Here is a 14,623-nt window from a genome sequence, read left to right on the forward strand (position 1 = left end):
ATAAAACAGCCAAAAACCCTTACAGGAGCTTTAATTCTACTCCTGTTATTACATAAACTTAAATATACCACAAGTTGTCTATACATTTACATTCCACATTAACTTTTCTTTGCTTTAGAATTTGATTGTTAATATTTCAGTTTTATACTATTTTGCCAGCTTATTAATGGACAAATATGACATTAATGATAGTCAGAAACTACATCTGAGGTGCCTTCAGGTGACCTCTTCTAATAGGTCACACTGATCAGGTAATGAAACCATGTCATCCATCACGACTTGGCTTGTGTTTAGCAATCCTGGAGCTGTAATGGACCCTGACAGCGTGTTCTGATGTGTGTTTTGATGGATAGCCTTCTGTTCTGCGATGTTTATAAATAGTCCTACCTGCCACCTCCTATAATCCGACTCTTATAAGGACAGACACGTCGACAAAGTCTGTCAGAAACAGGTTTTCAAGATGGAATGACGACCATCCTCTCCTCACGTGGCTCTGTGGTACATGTTACAACTCTTACACACAGGCGAATGTGATGAAACGTGTTATTACATGAGGTGTATTTAGGTTTTTCTCCTCTGTTGTGCAGCTGGATGGTATATTCGAGGCCCTTTAGCCAATCACAGTCCATCTGGGTTATAAATGGGCTGAAGAGCAGCACTTCAGGGCCTCTTTACAGCTTTTGCTGCCTACTTACACGCAGAGTATGATCTATCTGTCAGGACTTTTATTTTTAAACTAATTCTTTGGATGTTAGGGTTTGTGTCAGGAAGTTTCTGGTAAATTTCCATGAATTATTTTAAGTTATTTGATGAGATTATGTGATTAACTACTACCTGCCTCTTGTGTTTTAGCACTGATAGAGCAAAAGGTTCCTTCCTGGTGATGGTTGGTTTGTTAGTAGCTCATTTACAGTACTCTCACACTCTCTAAACCTGATTATCAGTTGTCAATTTTTGCCCTCACTTTCCTGTGAAGTTCCTTTATTGATAATTCCCACAATCAGAAGTGTCTCAGCCAATCTAGACGCTCTGATTAATCATGCATAATTCATTAAATCATTTACATCAGGAGTGGAATAAAGTGAGTGGTAAAGTAGCTCAATCTCTCCTCTCCTGAACACCTCCCACACTGTTGAAGCTCCCTATAAATACTCTGCAATCGCATCACTGTCATGATATTGCTCCTGTGCAGCTCTGCTGCCAAATATTCAACAGCTGAGACTTGACAGTCACAGCAGCTTTGATTGTAAACGTATAAACTGACGTATGATGAATCAATATCAAACATCTAAATATCAAAATATGACTACCCTGTGGCGTTCTCCTTTTATGGACTCTAATGGAGCAGTCTGCTTTGTCTCTGCAGGGGCTTTATGGGCCACTGGCTGCACCTGAGGGTCCAGGGTGTGGACATGCAGGTGAAACTCCATGCAGCAGCTGCAGCAAACGTTCTGTCACTCCCTCATATTCAGGGCTGCTGCTGCTGCTTGCAAATGTTGTCTCCTCTTTGTTTGGTTGCGCTTGTTAGCATTTCACTTTACTCTTATCCTCTATGTAAAGTGTCCTTGAGCGTTTGGAAAGGCGCTTTAAATTAAAATGTATTATTATGTAGCCTGCAATACTAGCTCACTACTATTTTGATTCTTAGTCTTACTGCCTTTGAGAAACATCTTCAATAATTTTAACCAAGTCCAGTTTTTTTCCTCAGAGCCAATCTCTGAACCCATCAGCTATCATTTTATGACATAAAGCTTCTTGGAGTGGCCGACAACTTATCAGGGATCCATGTGTTGCCAGCAGTAAGGAAAAAAGGACTAACTGCCAAGACTGGTTTTCATGGGTTTCAATCGTTTACATCTAAAGGAGGATCATCAGCTGCACTTGTTTGCAACAATTATTTGTTAGGCATTAATAAAAGCTACATTCTCATTTCATGACTTCTTTGCGGTTTCTTTAATGCATCACGGTGGATTAGGCTCTGCATCTTCTGCTCCCCACATTTAACCACATGAAACCATTGCCTTCTGAAACAATAATACTGCTGGTACTATACATGCCAGAACACGCTGATACCAAAATCTGGTCTGCAGTATCTGTAAGTACAGATCAACTTTGAGCTACTGGGACCTGGATGACTGAGAACCCTCACAGACACAATCTGAACCAGATGTTGGTACAACCTCCTCTACTGCAGTCCACTTTGACTTTTTCAGCTGACTTTGCCGTGAGCAGCCCAGCAGGAGAGACACTTTGATGAGTATTATGAGTATTAGCAGGACGCACTTTTTTACTTGAGTCTCATGTTTCAGCTGAAAGACCAGTGCTGCCGATAAAACATGAAAATTGGTGAGGTGTTAAACTTTGACATAAAAGACAAAAAATTTCATAAAATCTCAACTCAACTCTATTTATAGAGCACCTTGCATACTTAAAAGCAAGCATGAAATAATAAAAGACAATCATAAAAAATACTTAAAAATAAAATAAAATAAATAGAGTTAAATCAATAAAATCAGTAAAGGTAGAAAGCAAAATTAAAAATCAGTTAATGATGAAAAGATCAGATAAATACAAGAAATAAATAGATAAACAAGAAAAATACATGTTGTTTAAACATTGATTATGAACATTATAAACATGCAGATTTGAATACATAGACTACATTCTTGGTCAGCTGCTGATGCAAGGCTGACAAATTAACACAATCTGGTTGCATAAAGCCAGTTGCAGTATGATACCATCTCACTAAATGTTAAAGCACCTTCTCCTCATGATGTGCTTTCAGGATGCAGATTAAAACAATAGCTCTGCCTGTACATGTGTGCACACGACTGCACAACTATATTCTACTTAGCATTAAAGCTAATATGAAACTTATCACAAATAAAGTAAGATGAATTCTTAAACACTTAAAAAAATATTGTTCTCTCTCTCTCCTTTCCTGTGCACAATTCATTTATTTAAAATAATGTGTATCCGAGCTGCTGTATCTACTGCATAATTATTCTGAACATGTACTGTATTACAGTAAGCAGCAAATGTATGCAAATCCTTCATCTCCATCTTTGCAAACTGTATTAGGTGTGGTATAATTTTGTCATTCTTATTTGTCTGTCTATTTGTTAAATGTGTGCATCTATACACCAGACAGGACAGATCTTCATATAAAAGCTCTGCCTGCTGTCTTTGAGGTTGATCGTATCTCAGCTGATCACATCTCTCCATTGTGCATGCAGCAACCCTCAGCTCTGCCCCCTTCACCTCATCACACACAAGTTCTCCCTGTATGTACAGGTTTGAGCCCAACACACCTGTGTGTGCCGGTCTCAGACATTACCAGCCGAGCCTGGAGAACAGCCGGGTGAATCACTGGACAGATGTGCTCTCCAGCTGTGATTTGTGTTAGTCATCTAAAGCCGGACTGCTGGCTGATTTGGAGTGACTTTGTCTGAGGAAGCGCTGCCCTTTGGGCTCTCAGAAGGTTTCACACTTTTTTCTCTTTAGAGGCTGCTGGACTTTTAGTCAATTGAGATGGAGAGCGATGGTGTCAGAAGGGTAAAAGTATAAAGAGTGAAGACTTTTAACTGAGTATTTTGGATGCCAGGCACAGGCGAGATGAACTCTCTGTAAATCTCTTTTTTACAGCTCCTTGACTTTTTGAAGAACAACAAATGGACCAAGGCTGGTTGTCAGAGCACTTATTAAAAAACACTCTATTGCCTTGTCAGCCTCACTATTAGGTATGGTGATTCAGAGGCAGCACTTCTTCACAGCTGAAAGGTAAAAAAGGTTATTTTATCATGAACATCGGCTGGAGCTGAAAGCAGTTTTCTTCTTTACAGATTCCTGAAAATGTATAATTTATATCATGGACTCTATTTTTAAACCTGGGCACTACTTACAAAATACATATTTATTGTTTGTTCTTCAGTTTTGCACATCTTAGGATCCAAACAAGAGACAGATTCAAAAAGTGTTCAGACTAAAACAGAGTTAAAGAAACCAAAGTCACTCACAAATACAAAGAAGCAAACAAACAGGTCAAGTCAAAGATAGAGCAGCAACTCCTTTGTTCTCAAGAGTTTATTTTGTGTTCAACAGAGGCTGGTGTCTCAGAAGAAAGCGATGTAGCGCTTGTTTTCATTAAAAAGAAGAAGAAGAGGAAGAAAGTAAAACTCTGAAATATTGTTTTCATATTGTTGACACCTAAAACCAGCTCGGTCTGTCAACATCAGGTCAGCAACAGCAAGTACTCTCATTGGGCAGCCTCTGACCAACCCTAAAGATAATGCTGCAGCCAACACAGACAGTCTCACAGCTGAAACCAGGAACAATGTGCAAGAGTAGTTTTAAAACTTTAAGCAGCTTTTAGTCGGTGAGATCTGAAAACGTGTAATAAAAAAGGACAGCCTACAATTTTTCAGAGTTATTATTCAAGTTTGATTGGCCATCAGTCCATATAGATAAGATCCAGTCCCATCTTACAAACAGGACTCGGTCTGATCTCATCTTAATCCACCATGAGCAGAGTACTTAGCAGCATTTAGCAAGTTACAGTGACAAGGACAAACTTCCTGTAACAGGTAGAAACCTCCAGCAGAACCAGACTCATGTTAGACACGCATCTGCTGAGACCGTGTTGGAGAGAGGGATAGAGGGAGAAGAAGAGAGAGAGATGATAGTGGTGATATGGATGTAATAGTTGTAGCAGCTGGAGTCTGGCACGTCCACAGCAGCATTTAGCAAGTTACAGTGGCAAGGATAAACTTCATTTGATAGGCAGAAACCTCGAGCAGAACAAGATCACATCTATGCAGGAGCTCCACAACATAGTTTGCATGTCATATTGTTGCTTTTTTAGATATGGCTCTCTCTTCCTTCTGTTCATTCATGCTATAGCTACATGCAACTCTCATCCCAATCACCACACAGTCTTCAAGATTTCATCAGCTTCATCCCCCATCACTGTCTAGTCTTTGCAGATTCATCATCTCATCATCCTCAGACAACATCATCAGCCAACACCTCCACCCCCAGCGTCTGCACTCCACAGGGTGTTCACTGCTGCTCTGGGGACACCCTATACAATCACTCTATCTCTCTGCAAGCGCGAAAGACTACATCACCTCTATAAACTAACTATTTATGATACGCTCTTTCTACTATTTATTCCATATTTTTTTCACACACGGAAGGATTTGATTCTTTGCGGATGAATTAAATGTTAAGAGCTCATAGTGATGTTTCTTTTAGTTATCAGTGGAATGATGGCAAAGACTATTTCCTGCAGAGAAGACAATTAGCCGTATCCTCAGCATCAGTCCAAAATCCACATCATGTTGTAAACTCAAAAACAGGGGGGAAATACTGCATCTAACTCATTTTATTTATGGACAAAAGGGTGTTTAAATTCAGGAAATGCAGACAGCAGGAGAACAAATATCCATGTCACTGCAATTACTCAGAGATTATCGATCAAAGTGCTGCTTAATATACCAGCATATATCTAAATCCTGCTGTTTCATAACAATAAACCAATAATATAAGCCAGATGTCGCATCAGTGCTAAACCGCTCATTAAATGACTGCTGTCTCTGCAGACAAATCCTAAAAACAAAAACTGCAGAAACTGGATAAAGTCTGAGTGTTATTTATCAGCAGAAACAAAATCCTGCAGACAGTCACACCTGTTTGATTTGTTTTTCTCTGAAAAATGATAACGTGATGCATTTTCCACCCAGAACATCAGTCTGAAACTCTATCAGCTTCCACCCGGTCCCACAGGCACATCAGGCTGTTTACCTGAGCTCACACTGTTAAACAAAGTCACAGGGTTTGTTTAGCAGTGTGAGCTGTCTTACCGCAAAACTTTCTCTCTCTGACACATCTGTGCAGAACTTTCTACAACCTTCTGGTACTTCTCATATTTAAATTGTAGACTGGAAAAAATGCCTGCAGCTCATAGTTGACTCGACTCTCTGAGCTAAACATACTGTCTTTGTGACAAATAACATTTTCCAGCCATTTCTTCTCTGATTTGTGCAGGTTAAGGTAGGGCTTGGCGATAAATCGATAACAATAATTATGGTGATATCATTTTTCTCAATATCAATATAACAAATGCTTGATAAAAAAAATCTGTATATTTAAACCTTTTATTGCATTCCCAAACCACTGGAAAGGAAGGGGGTGCTAGTGTGTCTTAAACGCTAGTTGCCACCCAACATTAGACAGAAGAAGAAGAAGAAGGCATTGAACAGCCAATCAGATTGCAGTGTGAGAGGTAGGCGGGCTTGAAGACATTGGAGCGGAATGTAAACAGCTGAAACGAGCGACAGCGAATCTGAAGAAAACACAAAACCTACAAACTCAAAATAGAGTCGTTAGTCTGACACTGTGTCGACTCTGCTTTAACTATTAACTTAATACACTTCATTAAATAAACTTTCAGGATGTGGGTAAAGGAAGAACACGGAGACAACTTCTGCTGTGCATTTCGAACACGTTTAACGTCCATTACGACCGTAGTACAACTGAACACTGAATAACCGTGATGCATTCACTGCTCAGTGGGAAATAACATCACTCCGCCTGTAACCCTTAGTAACCTTACGGAAGAGTGCACTACTCATAACAATAGTCTACTAAACTGATACACATTCTACACTTTTTACCCCCTTTTTTTATTACACAAAATCATAATACAGCAACACAACTCTGACTGGACAAGGTCTAACACACGCTGATACACAAACTAAAAGAGAAAAAAAACAAATAAACATGTGATAACTTACAACAGGACAAGACTTGGGAACAAGGGATGGAGCGTATAGATAAAAAGATAGAAAACAAAAAATGTATAGATTCATGTTCATTCAAAAATTGATGGGTTTTAAAACTCAAGTATCAATAGGAGTCTATCAGTACTGGACTGTATTCATGGTGATTGACAACTTAAACCTTTAGAATAGCCATCAAGGCCTTTTATCGCATTACACTTTGATACATCTTTGTTTTAAATTTAAATCAAATCGTGAAAATGATCTCAACCTGAGAAAAACAAGAATCTACTGAGTAAAACTTCACAAAAAATCTCATCTTAAACAGAAGACCTGCTTCCTGTTAGCACTGTCAAAAATGTGGGAATCAAGAATCTGATCAGAGAACTAAATCCCACATACATGCTAACAAACCGCCTTCGAGCAAAAACCTGATTTTAAATCTAAATGAAAGTATGATTTGATATTTAGCTTTTTCAATATCGCCCAGCTCTAGGTTAAAGACACAAAAATAACCTTTTATGTTACCTATTTGCTCCTTATGCATTTCACTCATGACTTCTTGCTAATCTTCAGGTACAGTAATACAGTAAGATAATGCACCTCTGAATTTGCCATTGTGAAACTACATATCAGTAAATGTATGACTTAGGAGTGATGTTTCTTTCTCTCCTGATCCTTGTCTTTGTCAGGATTTTCCAACTACACAGCCTTGTGATTGGCTGCATACTCTACCTATAGAGTTGTCACAATACCAGAATTTTTAACTTTGATACGCTGCTAGCAGAAATCAAATGATACCTGTTTTGATACCACAGGGTAAAAAAAGAAATACTGAAAGCCTGGGCACTCAAAATGCATATTTGATATCAAAATGTTTGATTTCCAACCTGCACACAGCGCTTGAACAGAAAAAGTCACTAAACACAGATCAAGATTTGACACTGTCAATAGTGAAGGAAAAAATAAGATGTTTTTTACTAAAATATTGTCTAGACTCAAAATGAAATATTGCCTCTGAACTATCATTCATAATCTAGAGATGTGTGTGGTGGTGTGTGTATCTGCAGAGAGTGTGCTGTCTGTATGTATTTTCTTATTTTCTCACAAATGTAGTCATTCCATGGCTGTCAGTCATTGTGCAGTGTTGCGAGGTTTCCTGTCTGCATTCTGCAGGGAGTTGAGACGACGAGGAAGCATACAGAAACTAGAAGAAATCCCTGTTTCTCTCCTGCAACAAATATAAAAGTAACCCTTCCGTAGTCGACGAGATGCCAAAGTGACTTAACAGAACACTGGCTGACGAAACATCAGTATATGCCAACCTGTGAATGAGGAGAGTTAGCTGTGTTGAGGATGTGACAGAGGGCAGAGCAGAGACACTCACAGCAGACAGGCAGAAATGCAATTTAAGCAGCAAACCAACAAAATTCTACATGTTTATGAGGAGGTGTGGATCTGTTTAAAAGTTATTCAGAGCATATCCTCTGTAAAATTGTCAGAGAATAACACGTAATTTCTTTATTTGACCACTTTGTATTTTTTACCGGAGTTTCCTCTACTTTTTGCTCGACCACCGCTGCTGCAGCAGAGCGATCAAATAACATGGAAGGCAGTGTGTTCCAACCAGTCAAAAATAGCAAAAGCTAATGAAAATGTAGACATACTTTTGCCTATAGCTAATTCATTAAGCACATTAGCTTTACCCTAACGATACTGCATCAATGGCAAAGATCGATAGCCCCATCTGCAGGTGATAATAAAGTTGGACGTTACAACAATAACATACAGTATGAATACACAGTAAAATACACAAATAAAGGGGACACAGTTAACATAAACATAAATGTTTTATATGGACATGGTGGCCTTGGATGGACTCAGTCCCCAGCTTGAATTATTTTCCCAGTCTACGCATATTTGTACTCTTCAGTTTGTACATTTTTGATAGTGGTGCACGACATGAAACTGGAAAAAACAAACATTTATAAGATACATTTTCAAATGTATATTTGTTTCCTTGACTGCATTAATCTAGCCTTCATTTTTTGGGAAAATTTCTACGTATAAGAATCTTACTTAATCCGTAGGTTAGCATATCATTCAGGAACTGTGATACAGAACCTTCCTGAATACCTTCTGCAGCTCTACAGTCGTGCATATCAGTAATACTCTCTCCACAGTGCCAAAATAATACAACCCCCTCGTGTAGGCCACAGGTTGTTGAAATGTATTCCAACTCCAGGACAGGTATCTGCAGTTCCAAGGCAGGCATCATCTTTCAGCTCTAACCTTCCTCTTCCTCCATCTGTTTTTTGCCCGACATGCTGAAGCTCAGCCAACCTCACAACCTGACCTTTCTCTTAACGCTGACTTTTCACTCCCCCCAAGTCTGTCCTTGTTTTTTTAGTTTACCTCCTCATTCTTCTGTTTTATTATCACCTATTGAGAGCTCTGACCTTCAGAGTTATTTAACAGCCTGACAGCCAGAGGAGAGCACAATTCATTCAGACTTACTGTTCTCTTCTATCAGAAGGAATACTGAAGTTCAAACCACATGCAGAAACAACACATTTTCAAAATAAAAAATAAAAAAATTTCAAAATAAAGTCAAAAGAAATGTAGTGGAACTTACAACCCCAATTCCAAATAATTTGGACACTGGGTACATTTTTTCAAAATTGAAATAAGCCATTTTTCTTTCAGTTACAAAATTGTATATGTTGTTTTTGCACTATTTTCAATTCAATATTGCATATGCGTGATTTGCAAACCATCAAATTGTGTTTCATCATCATTTTACTCAACATCTCAATTGTTTTGATTGGGGTTGTAGTTCAATTTCCATAAAGGCAATAAAGGAAACATTAAAAAAAATTGTAAGTAATAGTGGTCAACATACCAGGATCTGATTTGGAGAACGTATCCACATCCAGTAGACTCCTGTGGAAGAAGCAGAAGTGTGGGTTAAAATAGTTCCCCGGCTAAAAATCACAGACTCATTTTAATCAGGAGAGAGAGAGAGAGAGAGAGAGAGAGAGAGAGAGAGAGAGAGAGAGAGAGAGAGAGAGAGAGAGAGAGAGAGAGAGAGAGAGAGAGAGAGAGAGAGAGAGAGAGAGAGAGAGAGAGAGAGAGAGAGAGAGAGAGAGTAAAGTTGATGATTCAATGATTCAAAGATAAATATGTATTTTACAGAGGTCATGTGATATTAAATGATATTTGTTGCTTGAACTCTGCAGGGAGTTATAGCCATCAAAGGGTGTTGGCCCTGAGCTGCAGCTAAATGTATCCCCTGTGGAGTCCAGACACTGGTGGTGGTCAAGGTGTTGGCTGATGAGATGATGAAGATGGGGGTGATGGGTCAAGTGAACTGGAGCAAGACACAGCCATATTTTAAAAAGAAAGCAACAATGTGCCTATAAACAAAAGGTGTGTTGCAGTGCTTTTGCAGAGCTAGGACCAGGTGATGTGATTACCACAGAAGATACGAGTGAGCCTTCATGGAGGCGTGAATACAACATACTGGCAATAAATCAGCAGGCAGGATGTATTCTTCCTGACTGAACTCTCACTAGAGCTTCATTTTCTCGCATGAATGAATTCACATTTTCAGTTTTCAAACCAACTTTCATGCAAATTAACTTCCCTCGGGTCCTAGGGAAAATTCAGATATGTTGGAAAATCTTTGAAATTCTTGATGCATGGACATGAGAACAAAGGGATCAGGAACCAAAGAAATGAAAAGAGAACATTTTGTTTCTGCAGAAAGAAGTTCCACAACTTCCAGACCATTAGGACCTGACATTGTCTGGACACTTTGAACGAGTTGAGGGGGGTCTGGGTAAAGTGTGCAGACAGAGTTTGCAGGAATGGTGACTCTGAGTGAACATCAATGCAACATGTGTGAGGATGTTTGCATTCACATGATGCCGCTAACTGGTAAATGTCAGAAATATTTCAGGTTTGCGGTGGAATTTGTGTAAGAGGCTTCAGATTCAATTTCCAGGGGAAGGACAAAACAACTTCCAGGCAAGGCAACTGAACAGAGCAGCTAATCTTGTAACGTAAAAGGTAGGCTGCCATGGGTAGCTGGTATGATCATTCAACTCTAGTGGCAGGTCACTTAAGTTTAGCTGTTCTTTTAAGCATAAATATTCATTCATTTAACCCTTTAAACATGTGGGAACAATGGTATGACATTGGTTTGTAGTTGGTTTTTAACCCTGGCAGCAGATTGAGAATTTCTACAGGTTTTTTTCAAGCAACCCTCACCATTGCAATGACTATGCTCCATTACAACTGATAATATTCAAAGTTATACCCAAAATTACACATTCCAATCCTAACTAAATTATCTCACAAATTGTCTTAAGAAAATCAAAACCTGGATGTCAGATAACTTTCTTCAGTTAAATGACAAAAAGAGTGTAATCTTAGTTTATGGTCAGCACAGGGCAAGGATCGAACTCCTCAAGGACCTTAGTCATTTGTCTCCTTGTGTGCAGGTAGCAAGAAATGTATTTGCGACTTCTCACAGCAACCTAACCACTGATGAGCAGGTGAGGATAGCGGGCCAGTCCTGCTTTTATAGACTCTGAAATATTACAAAAATTAGGCAATTTTTAGATCTAGGATGGGTTCACTGAAATTCTCTCTGCCTCATCCAAAACTCCATCAAACTTCTCCAGCTCATCTAAAATGCAACAGCAAGAATTTTAACCATCACTAACCATAAAGATTATTTCCCTCCTGTTTTAGCACACATTTAATAGCTTCCTGTGAATTTCAGAATTGGTTTGAAGATCTCACTGATTGATTTTAAGATATTAGAGGGTTTGACCCCCAGCTCATTTTCTGATCTTTTACTTTTTATGAGCCGCCTCACAGCTTCACATCCTCTGGTCAGATCCTTTTAGTCGTTCCACAGTCCAGGCTTCAGACAAAACGTGACTGTGCCCTCTCTGTTAGAGCACCTGGACCTGTATGAGTTTCAGCTTTTTAAACCTATTCTAAAACACACTTTAATGAAAAGGTTTTTATGCACACCATGTTTTCTTTGGTATCTTTTATCCAGATGTTATGTAAGATCTTACCCAACACCTGTTGTCATCCCTGACTGTGGATGTGATTTTATTTGTACCTATCAATCAAACACACAGTCCATAACTTCTTTCGCTTTTAACTATTATTTTTTGCAAACTTTGTTTTAAAAATGTGCTATAGACATAAAGTTAATATTATAATTACTACAACATTGCAATGATGAGACTTCATACAAATGTCAGTCATGAACCTAAAAGACCAAACTGTTAAAATTTGCAAGATGTTGCTATGTTTGCTGATTTTGACGCTTCAAATTTTTACCAGCACAAACAAAAAGACAGCCTGAAAGCTTCATGTCTTCCCATCATTGAACATTGGTTAATAAACAACTGTTTGTCACCTGTTTTCTCCTCTGAAATTCTTCCAGTCCTCAGCTGAAACCAATAACACTTCCTGATTACAGGTCATTGGCTTATATAGAGGTGTTCCTGGTGGAAGGCGCCATGTGCGACAGGTGTGGAGGGGGGTTTGATGTTACTATATTAAGAAATGCTGCATTTGAACAATGTCTTGCCTCATTTTTTTTTATTTTTGGCATAATATTCCAAAATGTTGGAATTCTGTTTATGGTATTTATCTCAGGTTGAGTAACTAATGATGTATTTGTTTTGAAGTCTTTTGGTTGGACCCAGCTGCTGTAGGAGGGGGCTGGAGGTGCTTGACAAGCAGGTTGGGTTGTGCAGATCTGCTACAGCCTGGGAATAACAATGTGTTGAGCCGAGTGTTTTCTGTTTCCCAAAGTTTGCATTTTTATTTATTAATTTATCTTACTTTTTGTTTTGCAAGTTTTTATATTCCATGTCTTTACCAGGTCTGCATGGCAAGTAAAGCTGCACAGCATCTGTAAAATAAACTCACCTGTGCTGCAGTTTCTCATTTCTGTGCATTAACCGCAAGGCTAATCTCACAGGGACTTTTATTCTAATCCCTCCCAATAATTAGATTATTAAAATTGCAATATAAAGACTTTTAGTTCTGCACATTATTACAACTAAAGACAACAATTTAAAATATAGATGTTCATTACTGAGCTTTAATGTTACCTACAGGTAAAGTTTGTTTCCTACAGATGACCTTTTTATGTTTAGCAAAGATATCCTTAGATCACAGCTAGAGGAAGGAATATTGCTTAATTTGAAAACATTTTTGTGCAAAAGCTCAGTTAAACGTCACAATATGTCTAAAGACATGATTTCAGCTTTCTCTTATCATATTAAAACACAAAGACCTCCCCTCCTTCCTTCCCCTCCTCCCCTCCCAGGTGTTGGGCTGTCTAACTCAGGTGTCTGGACACTTCAAGTCTGGCTCATCTCAGGAGGGACTACGCAGCAGCACTGGACATTTATTATTCAGGAGTGGACTGCAAAGACAGTCAGCACACCTCCAGGCACAGCTGACAGTCTGCAAAACCCTGACTGAGTCTCACTGCACTGTCAGTTAGTCAGTCAGCCAGGCAGCCAGGCAGCCAGGCAGTCTGTAAGACGACCAGCAAACCGTTCAGCTATGAGGCAACCTGACACCGGACTGTAAATCCTTCTCCATGAACATGAGATTGATTCCAGGGTTGTAAAATCAATATGTATGATGTTTTTTTATTTTTTCTTACTATTACTATTTTTACTGACAGTATTTGTTTTATAAAACTGTGATTCCCAAGCAATTTACATTTTAACTTATTAAATATCAATAGTTGTATGAGTCATTGGCTCGATTTCATCAAGAGAGGCTGAAGGATTTATAATCGCTCTGATTCATTTCAGAGGCAGCCAATGAGATTGACCTGAGAGCATAGAATCAGATAGATAGATAGATAGATAGATAGATAGATAGATAGATAGATAGATAGATAGATAGATAGATAGATAGATAGAACAAATGAAATGCTATAAAAATCAGGTTATATTTCAGAGGTGGTTGAAATGGGGGGGGGGCACATCAGCAGAAGGTACCAGAGGTAATAAAGAATACATATGGATAACATTACCATGATATAAACTTGAATCACTTTGATGCTGCATACTCAAAAAGATAAAGAAAATCCCATTACATAGACTTTTAATCTGGTTTAAATTAGGATTTTTCTACAGGTACATGTAGGAGAAAGATAGTTTTCTCTTACCGGCAGGACACTGTAACTTCTATTTTAGTTGCAGGGACTCTGGTGTTGAGAGGGTCGAATTCTCCTATTGATGCCATCATCTCGACTGCCGCTGTTTAAAACGAGCATCCGCAAAAAGACCGAAGATCTGATCATTGACAACAGGATCCGGATCGCAGTAAATCCATTGTCGAGATCTCCTTTCAGCGTGTGGGGCAGAGAGAAGCGGAGGAGGAGGAGGGAAACCGAGAGAAAGAAGGGGAAAGACAGAGAGGGAGAGAGAGACGGTGAAAGTTGTGAGGCAGATTTAAAGTTCATTCATTCTTCACGCGTTCGTCTCGGTGCGCTCCAGGAGAGTGTCCGGTGCGCAGGGAGAGGAGGAGAGCGCAGCCAACCGGAGGCGCCGGAAATAACACGGTACCCCTCCTCCTCCTCCTCCTCTGTGTATGTGTCATTATTTAACTCTCCTTAAGTCACCTGTTACCTGTTGTCACTGCCATTGTTTATCGATCAGCCTGCTTTGCATCAGTTACAAGAATTAAGAACAAGGCTGGAAAGATAGGCGACATGCTCTCCATCAGCTGATTGGCTGACGTCTACCACCTAACAGGTGAACTAACATGTAACACAGGACAGGAACATG

General features: G+C 39.1%; 1 protein-coding gene across 1 annotated transcript in view; it reads right to left on the reverse strand.

Annotated features, from left to right (window-relative positions):
- The window catches only part of LOC117821951 (copine-9-like), a 126,440-nt gene extending 112,103 nt beyond the window's left edge, over positions 1 to 14,337 (reverse strand). Inside the window, exons 1-2 of the mRNA XM_034696525.1 lie at positions 14,002 to 14,337; positions 9,682 to 9,722 (exon numbers count right to left, since the gene is read on the reverse strand). Of these exons, the coding sequence (XP_034552416.1) occupies positions 9,682 to 9,722; positions 14,002 to 14,081 (121 nt within the window). The 5' untranslated portion in view covers positions 14,082 to 14,337. The remainder of the gene's footprint in view (positions 1 to 9,681; positions 9,723 to 14,001) is intronic.
- Positions 14,338 to 14,623: the final 286 nt, after the last annotated feature.

This window comes from Notolabrus celidotus, chromosome 11 (assembly GCF_009762535.1).
Source record: "Notolabrus celidotus isolate fNotCel1 chromosome 11, fNotCel1.pri, whole genome shotgun sequence".
NCBI classification, from domain to species: Eukaryota; Metazoa; Chordata; class Actinopteri; order Labriformes; family Labridae; genus Notolabrus; species Notolabrus celidotus.